General features: G+C 50.1%; 1 protein-coding gene across 2 annotated transcripts in view; it reads right to left on the bottom strand.

Moving 5' to 3' along the window:
- The window catches only part of SH3PXD2A (SH3 and PX domains 2A), a 244551-nt gene that overhangs the window by 194028 nt on the left and 32157 nt on the right, over positions 1-18366 (bottom strand). For both annotated transcript variants that reach the window (XM_046652134.1, XM_046652133.1), the window contains exon 2: positions 1591-1671. In XM_046652134.1, coding sequence (XP_046508090.1) covers positions 1591-1671 — 81 coding nt within the window. The remainder of the gene's footprint in view (positions 1-1590; positions 1672-18366) is intronic.

Genomic DNA, 18366 nt, shown 5'->3' on the forward strand with positions numbered 1-18366 from the left:
GCTCTGATTTGAGAGTTTCCACTGGCTCTCAGACCCCCCCTGGCTCATCAATGAGTCCTTTCAGGGTTCCCTCTCCCCAAATAAGTTATCATTTCCTGTCCAGCACACTACACCCATTGACGAGGTATCAGCAAATCCCACCAGTTAAACTGGAACGACCCAAGGAGATCGGACGGGAAATGAGGGTGGAAGAGGAAGAAGTCAGGAGGGTCAGAAGTGGTTTTCAATCCCACATTGTTGGATTAAGAGAGGATTTGTAATACAGGAAGCTAGCTCACTTTTGCCTTATCTCATAGGTAGAGGCACAAGGACAATGGGATAAAATCAGGTATTTGGGGGCAAATGCAGGCCTGGCCTCTCCAAGATGACTCACCACCAAAAGCCTGCAAAGGAAGGAGTGGACCTTGGTTGTAAGGGCCAGGAGTCGGTGACTCTTCCTTGTGTTTTTATTGGCCTAATTAGGCTCATGGCCCTAAGAAGAATCTAGAACATCTTAGCTTTCCTTTCCTGGTACAGGTGGGGTTGCTGCCCAACTCACAATGATTCTGCCTTGCCTGGTGCCTTTCTCTGATGCACAGGGGTAAGCCCCCTAGTGGTCACATCTGTGCCACATGACCTTCTACCCTGGGTCTCACCGATTGGTCAGAGAGAGCACCTGACTCAAGTCAGGCCAATCTAGTCTTCCCTGGGATTTTTCAACTTGGAAATGGGAGTCAGTCTCTCTGCTGTTGGGAACCACAAGATATGAAATTCAGGAGCTGCTGACAGCCAAGTTCCTCAGGAAGCTGAGGACAGGGCCCAGAGGGAAGCAGACACAAGACAGAGGGAGAGCAGCCCCGGTTTCAGGTATTCCTGGAGCCCACTGCCTCACTCCCCTTTTGACCATCTGGTCAACTGCATAAGCTTTGCTGCTATATCCTTCCTTAACCAAGTTTGCTTTTTCTCTAAGCCAGTAGGGGTGTAAAACTCTCACTTGTAACCAAAGAGGCTGAACCAAATTACTTGGCATCAAGGGAGGTGTCTGCAGCGGTGAGGTGGGATCCATCTCCCCAGTGCACACGTCCATGTACATTAGAGAGAACACGTACCGTATACGTGTACAAACAGGGCAGCAAGAGCCTTATTCGGTTAGACAGACACAGTGGTATGCCCAGTCTGCGTCTTGCTCAAGAAATTGCTTATTTTCTGTTTTGGTCTTTTCTGTGTGTTTACTTTTCTTTGCTTACAATGATGTGGTGGCTTGTGTCTCGCCCTGGATGTTTATAGACACATGTCTGCTCATGCACAGAGCACCCACAGCTATCCTCCTACCTCTCCACCCTGGTTTCCTACCCCCCAGGCGGAGGAGGGTGACAAAGCATGACTGTTAAGACCATCTGAGGAAGCCAACAAAGCCCCAAGTGTCTGCCTGCATAGCAAGAGTGAGCCAAGCCCAGCTAGACCGTTGAGGTTCCCTCATCTGTCCCTCTGCTCCAACCTTGACGCTAACCCTGAGAGCTCTGACAGGGTGAACATGAGAGAGGCAAGCCCATCAGAGGCTCAGGCCACTCTGGGTGGCAGTGGGTACCATCTGGGCTCAGACCAACTCACCTGCAGGTCAAAAAACTTGCTGTACCTCCGGTAGATGGTCTGGGACGTGGAGTCCGACCAGGTCACGTTGATGATGTATACCTGTGGGGAAAAGGTAAGAGCAGTGAGTGAGTGACCAAGCCTGGGCTTCAAGCTGTGCTAGGCATCACTTAACCAGACTGTGGCTGCTCCATGGCCAGGACCATTCTTTTTCTCATCTCTGTCCCCACAGCCTAGCACAATGTCAGGTACTATTATGGATGCACCACATATGTGTCTAAACACACACACACATGAGAAGCATTCAATAAAATGCTAAGGATGGTTATCTTAGGCAGGTAGGATTACAAGTGATTTTAATTTTCTTCTTTTCATTTACATGTATTTTATACAATGAACATAAAATGGGAGTTGTTAAAAAAATTTAAGTAACTAATTTCCACTGGTTCTCAAACTTCAAAGTGAATGAGATTCTGCAAAGGACCTTCCAAAATTGCAGATGCCAGAGCCCCAGCCTCTGAAATTCTGCAGAAGTAGACCTGAGTTTGGGCTACTTATTTTTTAAAGACTTTATTTTTATAGGGCAGCTTAGGTTCACAGCAAAAGTGAGCAGAAAGTCCAGGCAGTTCCCATACACCTCCTGCCCGCACACAGGCATGGCCTCTCCCGTTAGCAATCCCCCCACCAGAGGGGTACATTTGTTAAGACGAGGCATCTATATTTTTAACAAACCTATTCCAGGTTATTTTGCCGCAGTTGATCCTCAGAACTCACTCTGAAAAATCCTTCAGGAGACCACAAGCATTACAGAGATGTGTGGTTCCTCTCAGTATCCCTAAGCCTGAACTCAGGGCCTAGCATAGAGCAGGTACTCAGGAGTTATTTCGCTCCGTTGACCAAGCAAACCGACCCTCTGGGTGAGAGGCAGATTTGCAGGAGAGACATCAGCACATGGGAGATTTGTATACTTTTCTGAAATGAAGGCATTTCAGGACCCTCTTCCCAATGTCACCCCAGTTCCCAGGGCTCAATCAGGCTCTCCGAGTCTGCTATCGCAGGCCACTCTGTAAGCCTCCCTGGCCCAGGAGGCCGGTGGGACTGCTGGCTGGAGAAGGAGAGGAAGCCCTCTGCCCACACGACCTGGCCTACTGTTCCCACTGTTTCCGTCTCTTTTACCTGAACCCACATCAAAGACACGTCCTCCCAGGAGAGGCCTCGGTTAGAGGGAGGAGTCCCCACACACAAGCTCAGGGCTATTCTGCTGAACTTCCCCTCTGGTGCCTGCTATGCCTCTCTGGGGTTAAGAGACAGCACTGAGACAGGGGGAGACCTCTGCCTCCCTTCCTCCCTCAGAAGAGACTGAGTGGCTGTGGTCCACAGCGGTGGTTCCCTTGCCAGGATGCCCATCCGAATCACCTGGGAAGCTTCATAAAAGTTGAGATTCCTGGGCCTCTGCCTAGCAATTCTGATTCAGTAGGTCTAGGGGATTCCGCCAGTGAGAATAAAATGGCCAGAAAAGCCAGAGGTCTCAGCCACTGTGAGAAGGAAGGAATGTTAGCAAAGAGAAGCAGCCTTTGGACACCTCAGCATCAGACCGGCCGACTTCACCAGATGCTGGAGCAGGGCTGTCTTAGTCTGCTCGGGTGGCCATAACAAAATACCATAGACGGGGTGGCTTAAACCATAAACATTTATTTCCCACAGTTATGGAGGCTGGAAGTCCAAGATCAAGATTCCTGGGGAGAACCCGCTTCCTGACTTGCAGATGGCCGCCTTCTTGCTGTGTCCTCACGTGGTGGAGCAAGAAGGCTCTAGTCTCTTCTTCTGATAAGGGCACCTATCTCAGCACTGGGGCTCCACCCTCATGACCTCATCTAAACCTAACTACCTCCCAAAGGCCCCACCTCAAATACCATCACACTGGGGGTCAGGATGTCAGCACACGAGTCTGGAGGGACACAAACATAGTCCATAGCAAGCATGTGTGGTATCATGTTTGGCTGCTCAGTTAACAGCCAAGGAAATGAGCTCAGGATCCAGTCCCTTCCTCCCTCCGATTTCTAAGTCACAGCATTGGCCTCGTGCAGTGTGGAGTGTTTGTTCTGAAATGCACCCAAGAGAGGGCCATAAAGCAAAACAAACAGAGCTGAGTGTTGCCACCCAGAGATGGGGTATTTATGACATGTTTTACGTGATCCTGACAAGAAAGAACATAAAGTAAAAGGCCATCTCCATCCTCACAAGCCCAAAGTAAACTATTGACTATTCTTATAATAAATAGATAGGGACCTGCTGCGCTTTATATCATGTGTAAACATATACCTCATACAATAAGTTATAGAAACCATTTAGGTAAAGGTTACTACATGCCAGCGCAGTGTAAAGTATTCATACGCATTAGCTCATTTAATCTTCAGCCCAATGAGGTAGCTACCATTATTATCCCCAGTTTGAACCCGAGGTTCAGAGAAGCTAAGTAACTTGGCCAAGGTCACACAGTTAATAGAATACAGAGCAAAGGACTTGAAAGTCTAGCTGAGTCCAATCCCCACACTCTTAGCCACACTGGGCTATCTCCCTACACGTGAATTTAGGAGTGTGGATATTTAAACCAAACAACTTGATGAGGACTGATGACATCTTTTTTGATAAAGCTTAGGGTGGTCTGAGGAGTCTGTATACTCCTTGCTTAGGGGGTGAGCCCAGAGGAACATGGGGGAGCCACGTCAATTCTGAGAGCCCAAGACCAAGAAGAGACAGAACTTGGGGCCCAGACAGAAGTCAACGGTTAGGAATCTGCAAAAGCAGACGAACGCAAAGGAAATCCTCATACACAATTGGCTTCACAGACTGTGGCAGGATGCTCTGAGATTTTCACAGGGGTTATAACCCAGCCCATCACCCCTGCTGACTCTCAGCTCCTTGATTCCCAAATCCTGCTGGCTACATCCCCCCTCCCACCTGCATCTCCCCATCCTGCAGGTCCCAGGAGGGGAGCAGATGCTGTGCACGACCACGTGCTGCCTGCCTGACCCCTGCCCAGCAGATGCACTGTAAGGAGGCCCCACGTAACCCTGCTCTCCGGGGAGAGAGCCTGCACTCGCCAGCAGGCCATTAGACAGCAGCCTTTCTCCCTGGCCAACCAAGCGGGGCCCAGAGGAAGAGCTTAACTGGGGCTTAACATGACCCATGCTCCATCCTCTAGTAATTAGGGGCTTCTCTTCACCTCCCAGGAAGAATTAATCACAGGCTCACAGCCTCTGGCAGCTGGGAGGCCTCTCCTTTTGAAGAAGAACCTAGGACCCAGGATGGTGATTCGCCAAGAAAGAGGCATGGATTCTGGAGTCAGCCACACCTGGGTTCACCCTCAGGACCTTCCTTATGGAGACCTCAGTTTGTGAGACCTCAGCCCAGCCTCTCAGGCCCTCAGGCTCCTCTTCTATTCAAGGGGCACAGCCTTCAGGGCTGCCGGACCTGATGTGTTATCCTGGTTATCATCGCAGGTGTGCTCACCCTGTGAGTGACAGGGCCGGGACAGGAACCCAGACCTCTCAATCCCCAGTCTAGGACTAACGAGCCTAGCCAGGGCATGCTCCTTTTGGAAAAGTCCCTTCTCTTTTACTCTTCAAAATAATTGAAAAGTCATAGGGAGTCATCAGTGTCTAACCCTTGACCCGAACCCACACCTAAGACACGCCTTCTGGGGAAATAGCCAGAGGGCAGGGTGACGGAGAGCTGCTCCTGTGACCCATGTCAGCCACAGCCACCCAGCCAGGACATGGCCACGCTTCCCCTCAAAGCGTATTTCTTTCCTTGTTGGGCAATGGATTACTCCTGCTGGCATCTTGCACCCCACTTCCCATGGCCTGAGTGAGCATGAAGGTGACTCAGGTGTGGGGGTAGGGAAGTGAACCCCCATTCCCAGGTTCTCCCAAACCTCTGGGATTTGCCAGAGGCCCCCCAACCCAGCCTCCCCTTCTGGATGAACAGTCTAAATTCTGAGGAAATGATCAGAGACCTTCCTGGAGATAAGCCCAGAGATCCAAAGACAGTCTCCAGGCCCCTGTCTCTCATCTGGGTGGGAGGCTCATCTGCCTTCTTCCAAACCTTGAACACCCTAGATTATCGCTCCAGATGAGCAACGGATACACGAAATTCCAGCCCAACCCACACTCCCCTGCTCCTGCCATCAGTTTCTCAAGCCTCTCTGAGCTGGCCCAGCCGGCCCTGGAAACCCCAGCGATAAACCGCAGAGAAAGAGCAGGTGGAGGGGAAGGGGGACAGGGCAGAGGTCAGCTGAGAAAGCCAGCTCTGTTTACGGCGCCTGCGTCAGGGGCCCAGATAAACTCTCCTCTGGCCGCAGGAGTGACCAAGATAACATTACGCGGCAGCTGGGTCTCCAGAAAGGTTTGCAATTAAACATCCTGCTTCCACACACTTTACTTGGGGTTATATTTCCCGGGTGGAGTTTCCCTTTCTTCTGGATTTAAAAAAAACCCATGGATTCTATTTCCCCTGTCTCTGGCCATTTCAGGCAGACGGCAGGCAGTCTAGGGAGCCCTACTACAGACCAGCAACTGCGTCCAGCGGCCCCCAGAGAGGAAGCCCCAGCATCTCATGTTCACCTGCCACACTCACCCTCAGACACGACCATGGAAACGCTCACCAGACACCCAGCGTGATGCCTTGGTCCGACTAGCCCAACCAATCTGAGGCCATCTTGGGCCGCCTTCCGTCTGCTCAGCTCATTAGGCCCAGAAATGTCTGAGATTTCCGAGACGTCCACGCCTTCCAAGCCCTGCTCCTTTCAACAAGAAAATGGCCTTGATGCAAATCAGACCCACAGCTCAACACCAGAGAGCTGAGAACACAACCCAGCCCAGTTCCTGTGGAGGGATGTCCATGATCAGACCAGGGCTGCAAACAATTAAGGACCCAAAGTTACGGCCCAACCATTCCTAGAAGGCCTAGGACCTGCTCCGTGTTTAATTAGAAAGTGCCATTAAGTGCCTGTTGCTCCCTTTGCTTAAGAAAAGTACAGTTAGAGGCAAGGAGTTAGGAACTGTGGAGGAAATCGTATATCTTCGTGGCACTGTGGCTCAGTTTACTAAGGAAGGCCTTATTTTCCCTGGACCCCTGCCAGCTGCCCCTGGCCCCAGGCCAAATGGAAACTCAACGACAATCTTCCTTCATTTGCTCACACCACCATGGGTGGCATCAGCTGGCTAAGACAAGAGCCACTGCTTACAGTTGCACAAGTTGTTCACTGCCCAAAGACTGCCTGGCCAAGGGGCCAAGTAGGGTCTGAAATCTAACCTATACACTTCACGCCAAGCTGTGCACCCTGGCTCGGGGCTGCAGGCACGCACAGAAAGGGACACCTTATTCTAAGGCATACACAGTGGTTCCAGCCAGGACACAGCACTTTGTTCCCCTGGGTGTGTTGTAACTGCTTTCTAGGACCCTGGAGGTCATATTATCTCCTCAGAACCCAGCTCTTCAACTTGCCTAAATCTTCTAGACAGAGGGATGCTTAACATGTGGAATTGAATGCCAAAGATATGGCCCCAGAAGTCTGAATGAACACAGTCCAACAGCCAGGAAAGGGGAGTTTACGTTTGGGGACGTGACTGCTGCCCTGGCTTCCTGCTGGAGAAGTTCATTGTCCCAAGTGCTTCCCCAAGAAGAGGATGCCAGCCCTTCTAAGGTACCAATCAGCTCTAACCCGCTATTCGGAAGGCCTCATGCACTGAGTCCTGTTACGGGGAGGGAAGGGGGAAAACACAAGTTCCAGATTAGACGAGGCTGATCCTCAAGATCCAGACCAGCCGGCAGGGCAGAGGACCCAGGGCTGCCGCTCCCAGTGCAAGCGACTACACCTAATGCTGGGCCGACGCCCCTTCTCCTCCCTGCTGGGGCCCACTGACACACTGGTATGCAGTGAAGGCCCTGGTGTGAAAGACTCATCTTGACAACACTTGGCTGCACCCGGATAGAAAGCCCCCCCAGACTCCAACACCTCCCTGGGCCCACTAGCCTCGCAGGTCTGTGCCCATCTCTTGTGGAGCTCATAGTCTGTTTTTCACAATTAGCCAGTTATTATATCTGCCTTTGTTTGCTAATTGCTGCCTCAGAACAACCCAGTACTAGATGCATGCTGTGTCCCTGTCTATTTAACATGGTGATAATGTCCCTCCCAGGTCTCCCTATTGGCAGCAACCATCTTTCCTGTCTCCCTTGAGAGTCCACTGGCCTCCAGTCTGCTGGGCACACTGAAAGAATAACTGGGTGGCTGATCTAAGGAGCGAAAATCCACGAGGTTTGAAGCACCAAAGAGGTCTCTAGGAGCAACACTTAGGGACTGCCCCCACCCCCAAAAGCACATCCCCAGTGGCCAAGGGGCAGAATACAAAAACATCTGGCTCAGGGGCCTGCCCAGTGGCATAGAGATTGGGTTAGCACGCTCTGCTTCAGTGGCCCATGGTTCATGGGTTCAGATCCTGATCACGGACCCGCACACTGCTCATCAGCCATGCTGTGGTGGCATCCCACATGCAAAATAGAGGACGATCAGCACAGATGTTAGCTCAGCAACAATCTTCCTCACCAAAAAAAAAAAAAAAAAAAAAAAGAGGCTCAGGGCAAGGGTCTTTGCCAACTCAAAACCCTGCCATGGAAATCAAGTTTGATAGCCTGCGGCCAATCGGCTAAAGTTTCTGAGCACCCTCAGGGTGTAGCCCTATTAAAATTCTGACCCTCTTCAGGGGTGGGCGTTTGTTTTTGGAGTTGGGGGGTGGTGACACTGCAAAGCTGGGGAACAACCACTACTTAGAAGCCTGGACTTAGAGGGCGACCTCCACCCCAGCATGCACATGCAGGTTGACTATTAGGTTCATGACCAGGTGGTGCAACCTTTCCAGTCCTCAGGCCACCATACTGCAGGCTCCCTCTGGACCTCATGTTCATGGAGCAGTCACAGTAAATGCAGCAGAGGCAAACCGTGGAAAGGCTGAGGGACGGGGGTGTGTGCTGGCAGAGTGCTCCTCCCAGGACCACTGGCCCCCTAGTCACCTCCATACACAGACGCCGCCGCTGCAGACCTGCACCAGGTGGCCCTCATCTGGGAAAATGGGCTTTTGAAAGGGACTCAGAGGGGAGGATAATCAGCAGGCTCCTAAACCATATCAAACACTTTCGAGAGTATTCAGCGGGGACCCATCACACTCAGTGCCTGCCATTGTTTGCACGAATCAGGCCTCAACTGTTTATTTAATTCGGAGGGCACTGGGTAAGCAAGAGGGTCTGGAGGAAGCCCCATTTATTACTCTGTAGATGCGGATAACAGTGGTCGCCTCACTGGTGGGCTGTTGTGAGGATTCGGTGAGCTCGCCCGGTATCTCCCCATTAGAAAGGAGGCTCCCGGAAGAGAGAGTACAGCATCCTAAGGCTCGCATGACACTTGACACCTAGGGGGCACTCACTTAATGTCCCCTAAGTAAGTGAAGGGACAAAGCAACCAGCAGATGCCGAGTGAGTGCTTACCTGGTGCCTGGTTGTGTGACAAGCTAAAGATGGGGCAAAGACCCCGACCTCAGGCCCTCACAGCTCACCTGCGACAGCCAGACTCACACTAACAAATCCAGCAGGGAAACAGTGCAAGACGGAGAGATGGAATGCCAAACAGTGAGGCTCAGAAGGGACCAAAGGCTGTGTTGGCATCACGGAGGAGGAAGACGGCTTTGAAAGCATTTGATGAATTTAAATTTTAGTTCCAACACTTTGCTGTGTGGGCCTGGTCAAGTGTCTTGGTCTCTTTGAGTTAGGGTTTCCTTAGCTGCAAAGCGTGGTTTGTAAACCCCAGCTGGAAGCCTATAACGAGAAGTTCCCATTAAATGTGATGACACACCCGTGGTGCTCAGGACAGGGCCTCACACGGTGAGTGCCCAATGAACACTGGCTATTTAGACACCCAGGACGAGGGAGGGGTGGAGCCGCTTCTTTCCATTTGCCATGAGACGTGGATCTTGACACCAGGAATAGGAGTAGGAGGGAAGCAGGAAGCAGGAAACAGGGACACAGACACACACACACACACACACACACAGAGCAGTGGTAGAACCACTACTAATAACAAGCCCAGCCTGGGAAAGTAGAAGAGCAAAAATAACTCTGCAGCCCGGGGCCAGGAAAACAATGGCTGCGCTCAGGAGCACCCCGCTGAAAGGATGGACGACAGCGCAGCAGGCCCCTCGGGGTCGAAGGCTTTTTTTCCTTCTTTTCTCCTGTTTCCTGGAGGGGAAATGAGTGTATAAAGTAGGAGCTCCCAGGATTTACAAACCCTACCCGGACCTTAAAAGGTTCAGCTGTCCAAGCTGTGTCCTTACAGACCCCAGAACTAGGAGAGAAACGGCAGGAGTCTCAAACCTTGTTCTTATCTGCACAAACTGGTGGTTTCATTAGGAATAACAATAATAGCCACGCCCACTCATGGAGTGCTTCCTACATCCCAGGCCTGGCTAAGCACTTCATTCAGATTATCTCACTTAATCCTCACGATGATTCTGCAGGAGGGGATTCTTACCATTTCCAGTTCACAGTGAAGAGACCCAGGCCTCTCGAGAGGTAACTGGTCTACCTGAGGTCACCTCGGTGGCATGTGATGGAGCTCAGGTTCAAACATGGCGTTGACTACACAGCCTGACCACTTCGTCCTCTTTAATCACTACACCAGACTGCTCGGAACAAGGCACAGTCCCTGCCACCAGGATTTGCCCTCATGGTTCAATCCACTGCCCTGTCAACTGGTTGCCCCCTCTGTGCAGGTGATCTATCAGTCAGCCCGAGGCTGTCCACGCAGCCGGTGGGCAAAGAGCCCTTCGTGGGGACCAGCGCTCTACTTGGCATGGTTTAGAATCAGTCAGATCAGCTCCATGAAAAGTTGTTACTCCCTCTGAGCATCCATTCCCCATCCATCAAATGTGGTAGTAACACCTGCCTCACTGGGAAGATTGATGAGAACACAGGTCAAGAACAGCCCTGGTGTCCGGGACGCTGCAGCTGCTCAATAAATGTGACTTCCCTTCCCCATCTCCCCCTTCAACGGGCCTGGCACAGACTTTCACACTCTTAGAATTTTAGCCTCTTCCCTAGAAGTTTCTGGAGGCAACAATTAGCCCCAGGTCAAGAAAGGAACCCACTCTGGGTTTCCAGAGCTCTGGGTGTGGTCCCCACTGCACACTCTCCAGAGCACCTGAGGGCAAGTGGTTGAACCTTTGTACCTTCCTCCCTCCAACACTGCCACCACCCTCTGGTCCCCAGCCAGCTTATCAAGAGCAAACAGGTCTGACCCCCTTGAACCAGCAGGTGCTCCAAAGTGGAGGCCCAGCAGTGAGCAGTGGACATCTTAGGTAGAGCCCAGGAGCCCAGAGAGGGTGACAGTGTGCCCAGGCTGGGGGGAGGAGCTTACCCTACGATGGAAATTGGAGAAAAAAACTAGATGCACATTGACATTTGGGAGCTAGAGTCCCAGAAACCTTAAACCAACGTATCCTCTCCAGAACCATGAAAGGGAGCAGGCTCCTGGGCTTCCATGGGGCTTGGACGCCCACCGGATCTAGGAAAGAAGAATTCTTACTCCACACGCTCCCAAATCAGTGACTGACCCTGGCCTGCTGACCTGGACACACACATCCTGCGAACGTGCCCTGCTCCGTCGTCACACCCTGGAGAGCAAGGCAAAGGTTAACACACACAGCCTGGTTTCCTCTTCCTGGGAAACACAGCAGCCGGGCGAGGCCAGAGGCCAGCGGCATCCTCCACACACAGCCCACAGGGGAAATGACCCCGCTGTTTCCTCCCCACCATCTGACACACTCACACCTTCCTCTCTGCTGTGCTCAGCAAAGCCCAACTTTGACACAAGGCAAATTGCTGTCATTAGGAATTTTGTTGCATGGGGTAGACTGGAACAATCTTTTGGGGGAGCATTTTGGCAAATTTGCTTCCCTTTGACTAGCAATTTCACCTCCAAGAATTTATCCACACAAGTGTGTGTCTATGTGTGTGTTATGTGTTTATGTATATAAAGATGTCTATTGTTACAGATGTTTGTAATAGCAAAAAATAAGGAATATTGAATGTCTATTGATTAAAAAAATGGTCAAATAAATTATGATTCATACACTTGTTAAAGATAAGGTGGATCTTTCTGTGTCACTACTGGAAAATGTCCACAGTAAATTAAGAAAAGAAAGAAACAGATTACAAAACAGTATGTATACAATATTATTAGATTTATTTTGTGGGAAGTTTGTGTATGTACATGTATATGTACATTTTAAAAAATCTGGAGGGGCCGGCCCGGTGGCACAGCAGTTAAGTTTGCACGTTCCGCTTCTCGGCGGCCCAGGGTTCGCCGGTTCAGATGCCGGGTGCGGACATGGCACCACTTGGCAAAAGCCATGCTGTGTTAGGTGTCTCACATACAAAGTAGAGGAAGATGGGCACGGATGTTAGCTCAGGGCCAGGCTTCCTCAGCAAAAAGAGGACTGGCAGCAGATGTTAGCTCAGGGCTAATCTTCCTCAAAAAAAAAAAAAACCTGGAAAAAATGTAACAAAATGATAACAGTGGTTATTTGGGTTAAGAGAAGGAGAAATGGGAACAGTTTCACTTTATACATTTCTGTATCATTTTATTTCTTTTGAAGATGTAAGGCTTTCATAATTTAAAACAATATTTCCATCTTAGAAAACAACTGTGTCCTCTTAGCCTGTCCTCTGGCTAATGTCAGCTCCTGGCTAGTCTGCTAACATCCAACGTTTGCTCATTCTTGGCGAGCCATAGGGGATTTCAAGTTCAATGCTGAGCTCTTGAAGCCAAGGTCTACAACCCTGTCTACACATGTAATCACCTGGACTGCTTTAAAAACACTGCCTCCCAGGCTCTAGCACCTACCACTGAAATCAGAATCTCGGAAGGTGGGGTGGGCATTGGTGGTTTTCAGAGCTCCCCAGGGGAGTCTACGGGTTGTTACAGGTGGACCAATACCAAAAAGACCACTGGACTAGCTGAAAAAAATACTCTTTAAATAGAAAGCAAGATTATAGTGTAATTAGTACTATTAAGAGTCAGCCCTGCCTTCAAGAAGTCTAGTTAGGGAGTTTGTATTGGGTGCTTTATCTTAAAGTTCTGCCTCCAATTTTGGAATTCACCAGCTCAAGTGGGGGAAAGAAAACAAGGAGACCGGGATTCATTTGTTCTGAGCTGTGGCTGTGCCTTGGCTTTCTTTGGCATCCTGTGGCCGTCCCCACCTCCATGGGGCCTACATCAGTGACTGAGGGGTCAGAGTCCAGCCCTTCTTAGCTCCAGGAGAAACAGTTGAAAGAATTAGAGGTGCTTAGCCCAAAGAAGGCATTTAAGAGACATGGAACAGCTGGCTTCAAATATTTAAAGGACTATCAATAAGGAGGGGCTCAACTCCAATTGTACCCAAAGGAAGGCAGCAGAGAATGAGTGCAAATTATAGGAAAGCAGGTCTTTGCCCAATATCAGGAAGAACTTTCCAACCAGAGCCACCCATGGATGGAAGGGGCTGTCTTGCGAAGTAATGGGATCGTTAGGGCAGATGCGACCACCAGTCTGTGATGTCGCTGGACAATTCCTTCCCGCTCAGCCCTCCAGCTTCAAACTCTATGAGGCCAGAAACACTTAGAAAGTTTTAGCAAAATCCACCAGGAATGCAGCTCCTTTAACAAAAAGTTTCTCACTCTCAACCAATATAGCCCAAGGACCAGGCCCTGCACTAGGAGCTGGACACACCTGCCGGAAGCCCGAGAGCCTGCCCTCGTGGAACCGGGACGGGGAGCACCAGGCACACACATGGTCATTTCTGACGGTCCAACAAAATGAGGTGCAGTGACAGAAACTGACTTTGGGGGGGGCAGTTTAGACAGATGGTCAGGGAAGGCTTCTCTCAGGAGAGGATGTTCGAGCTGACACCCAAATGCAAGGAGCAAAGCACTGCTCACCAACCAGGGAGCTGGGTGGGACCTCAGTCTGACTCACACCAAAATTGGAAGGGAACCCTTATCTCATATCATACACAAAAAATTAACTCAAAATGGATCAAATACCTCAATGTGAGCAATAAAACTATAAAAGTCTTAGAAGAAAACATAGGCACAAATCTTCATGACCTTGGACTAGTCAACAGTTTCTAAGATATGACACCAAAAACACAGCAACCAAAAAAAAAAAAGATAAATTGGACATCATCAAGATTAAAAACTTTTGTGCTTCAAAGGACACCAGCAAGAAAGTGAAAAGAAAATGTACAGAAAGGGAGAAAGTACGTGCAAATCATATATCTGAGAAGGGACTTGCATCTGGAATATATAAAGAACTCCTACAACTCAACAATAAAAAGATAAATAACCCAATTTAAAAATGGACAAAGGATCCGAATAGACTTTTCTCCAAAGAAGACATATAAATGGCCAAGAAGCACAAGAAGAGATGCTCAGCATCATTAGCCATCAGGGAAATGCAAATCAAAACCACAGTGAAGTACCATTTCACATCCACTAGGATGGCTATAATCAAACAGACAGATAATAATAAGTGTTGTCAAGGATGTAGAGAAATTGGAACCTCCATACATTGCTGGTAGGAATGTAAAATAGTGCAGCTGCTTTGGAAAACAGTCTGGCAGTTCCTCAAATGGTTAAACACAGAGTCACCACGTGACCCAGCAATTCCATTCCAAGGTATCTACTCAAGAGAAATGAAAAGTCATGCCCACAGAAAAACTTGTATGCAAATGTTCATAGCAGCATTGTATTATAAAATATTATATATATTATACAATACTCCAAAATTGAAAACAACCCAAATGCCCAACCAACGAATGGATAAATAAAATGATATGTTACAGCCATACAATGGAATATTATTCCATTATAAAAAGGAAAGGAGTAGTGATACATGCTACAACATAGATGAACCTTGAAAACATCATGCTAAGTGAAAGAAGCCAGGCACAAAAGGCCACATATTATATGATTCCATTTATATGAAATGCCCAGAATAAACAAATCTGTAGAGATAGAAATAGATTAGTGGATGCCTAGGGCTGGGGGTGGCAGCACTGGGGGAAATGAGGAGTGATGCTAATGGGGTTACTTTTTGGGATGTTGAAAATGTTCTAAAATTGACTGTGGTGATGGTTGCACATTATCTGTGAATATACGAAAACCCACCAAATTGTATGCTTTACATGAGTGAATTGTATGGTATGTGCATTATATCTCAATAAAGCTGTTTTTAAAATATTAGAAGGGAAAAGATGTCCCTCTTGGTTAAGGGGTTCTTGCCAGGAAGGACTCTATTTCTCCATTGTCTCAGCCTAATTCCTGCAAGGTCCAACCAAGACCCACTGCCTCTTAGCAGCCTCCCTGGCCTGCCTCAGCCCCGGTGCTCCCCCAGCCCCCCCATCCGGCACACAGCAAGATCATGGAGGTAGGGATCACATCACCTCCATTAGTCTTGGAGGAAACTTATCCTGGGACCCTGCGATCCTCACATTGCAGATCACCAACACCGGCACATAGTAGGTGGACTGGCTGATTAAGGAGAAAGCTTGGCCTAAAATGTACCTGGTTTCTCAGGCTTGGCAAGAAGAAACCAGGTGCTCTTGAGCTGACAACTGGAAACACTGATGCCTGAAAATCCTGCTCTCTTTGCCTGGAGAGTTTGCCGGCCCCGGCAGAGCCTGGCGTGCAGCAGAACTTTCCCAATCAAGCAGCAAAACTGGGAACGCCATCAGCTCCTGTTTGGCTTCCAGGATAGAAAAACTGCCCTTAAAATCCACTAACCCTGCTCTGACATTGGAAGTGCCCGCAGGAGAGTAACTGCAGAAACTAGGTGAAACCCGCTCACCTTCTCCAGGAACGTGTTTCTCCATCTGTTCACGGTCCCGACCTTGGAGTTTGGTCCAGCCTCCTTTCATCTGATCCCACCGACTCCTTCCCTCCTCCACACCTCACAGCCTCTTTCCACCCACAGCCATCTCCCCCTTCTCTAAAACTCTTAAGGTCACCTGTAGCTACAGCACCCACCTCAGCATTGGAGACCCAGATTGTCAGTTTCATGTGTGTCCATTCCCCCAATTCATTCCCAGAACCGTCCTCAACTGGGTCACAAACTCCTTGAAAGCAAGTATTTAATCCTGACTTTCCTTGTTTTCCCTACAATAGCTAAAGATGTGGGGCACGTGGTAGATCCTCAATAAAGACATGTCACTTTTGTCTGATAAAATTCACTTCAGTCCAGTAAAGATGTATTGAGTGCTTACTATGTGTTGGGCTCCACGTTAGACACTGGCAATCCTAAGTCAAACAAAATACAGGCTTGCCCCCGGGGGGCTCCCAGACTGGTGAGAAAGAGTGACACTAATCGATAATTTGCTGCAGAGGCTAGATTGAGAGATGCGCACCATCTGGGGGAACCCAGAGGCCAGTAGCCAGTAGAGACGGCTTCCTAGAGGAGGTGAGGTGAAGGGTGAGAGGTGAGGAAGGAAAGCTGGGTGAGGAGGTGAGGGTTGTAGTGGCAGGAGGATGTCCTAAGCAGAAGAAAGGGCACAAACAAAGGCTAGGAGTGGGGAGGGCATGCAATAGTCTGGGCTGGGTGAAGAACCAGGAGCAGCTCAGTTAGCTGGAGCCCGAAGCCCAAGGCAGTGAGTGACAGAAGGTGAGTGGAAGAGTCCGGGCTCTGAGGGTTGAGGGAGTGATGGGGGCAGGAAAGAGGAGGAGAGGAGGAAGGCAGGGAAGCAGAGGCCAAAGATGAAGTGTTTCTCAAGTGGAAATTTGGAATGGTTTGGATTAGAGAGGGAGGGAAGACAGGACGTGAGGGACATCTAAGGACCAAAGGATGAAGAGATGAGGATGAAGGAGCTGGGAAGGAGGAGAGGGGGCCCTGGGGGAGGAGCAGGCACGAAGCTGAGGCCAGGCTTGCTGATGAGAGAACTTGGGCAGGGAAATGTGTGGGGTCTGGGAAGGAGAGAAGAGGATGTGGGGAGCCTAGGAGAGGATGCTTGGAGATGAGAAATCCCACCCCAAAGGCTTCTGGGACCCCAGATGGACCACAGTCAGGATGCAATGGAGTGACCAGGACAGATCTCAGAGCTGGGAGTGGTGGGGACCCCAGTTCTTGGCAGTCCCCAGGGTGCTTGGCTGCTCAGTGTTGGACAGTGCAAAGAATGAGTGAGACCTAGAGACATTCGATGCAAGAAAGTGTAATCAACTTTGAAAAAGGAGAGGGACCAAGTGCTAGAAGTCAGAGGCTTTGTTTTATGCTCAATTCACTCCCAGGCTCCAGATCTGAGATTAAACCTCAGAAACCTCCCCTTCCACCCTCCCCTAAACTTGGCTCAGAACACAGATCCATTTGGAATAAGAGAAGGGGATACCAGGTCACGTCTTCTGGGCCCCCAACCAGCTTCTCCCAGCCCCTTCTTGCTGCATGGCCAGAGGAGACCCTCTTCGGTGCCACAGCCAACTCCAGGACGTCATTTGCTCCCAGGTCCCCTTGGCAGGATTGGGGAGGAGAGGGACCTGCCAAGCCGGCTGCAGAAGAGCCGCGCATAGCAGCCAGGGAAGCCTGCCAGAGGCCGCATCTGGCCCGGCGTCCCGCACCGATCCCCTATCTGGCCGAGGCGTGGAGGTGAGACAAGAAACACATAGCCGGCCTCCTCTCCCAGCACCCCTCCAAAGTCACGTCATCCAGGCATTCCGTTGGGGAGGGCGGCCCCCTCCCTCTGACCTCAGCCTGTTTCACTTGGCCAGAGCCCACCCTCAGGGAGCAGGCCCCCTCCCCACACCCTCGCTCACACCGGGCTCATGCAGGGAAAGGCGTGAGCTATAGATTCCAGCCCTCCCAGGCCTGACACCAAAGCCCCAAATAAGGGCTCGCCCCTCCCAGCCCATCTTTTGAGATGCCAGCTGGGCTGCAGAGGGGGGCCAGGAGGCTGGGGAGCTCAGCCAGAACACGGCAGCCCCATCTTCCACCCTCTACGTGGAATCTCCTGCAGCTTTAACCAGGGGGTCAGGGCTGGGGAGAAAAGACAGGGAAACCCAATGTGTGGCATCCAACAGCTTCCAGTATTAAATCCTAGCTTTGCCTCTTATTTGGTGTAAGATTTTGGACAAATCATCTAATTTCTCTGAGCCTCCATTTCCTCACCTCCAAACTCAGGGTAATAACAGGACATGCCTTGGACATTTGAGTATGGATTACACGGGGAAATGCGTGCCAAGTGCTCAGCACAGGCCTGGCCCACAGAAAACACCCAGGGTATGACGGGAGAGTATTCCTTTTATCTCCTGGCTTCCTCTGGTGGCAGTGCCAAAGGAGGATTAGTCTCACCTTTGCAGGCCAAATACAAATGGTAAATTCGTTATTATTATTTTATTATTGAGTTCATCTTTCTTACTTATTTTTACACTTACTTATCCTGGGAAATAGACAACTGATCTCTTCTGTATGTTATACACACTATGCACAAAAGCAACTTTAGTAAATTTGTTTTTCGGAATACACTCTCTAATGGGGTGCTTCTTATGCAGATATAAGCCTTAGCCGCCTAAGCCCCCCCACAGGAATTGTGGAGCTCTCATACAGCTGCACACACACACAGGTTCTTCCTTGGCATCCCGCCACGGCCGCCACTCCCCTAATCCCAGAGGCAGTGGGTCCAACACCAAGCCCTCTGCCCAGCCATCCAATCACAAGCTCTGCCCCAA

This window comes from Equus quagga, chromosome 2 (genome assembly GCF_021613505.1).
Source record: "Equus quagga isolate Etosha38 chromosome 2, UCLA_HA_Equagga_1.0, whole genome shotgun sequence".
In the NCBI taxonomy this organism is placed as follows: Eukaryota; Metazoa; Chordata; class Mammalia; order Perissodactyla; family Equidae; genus Equus; species Equus quagga.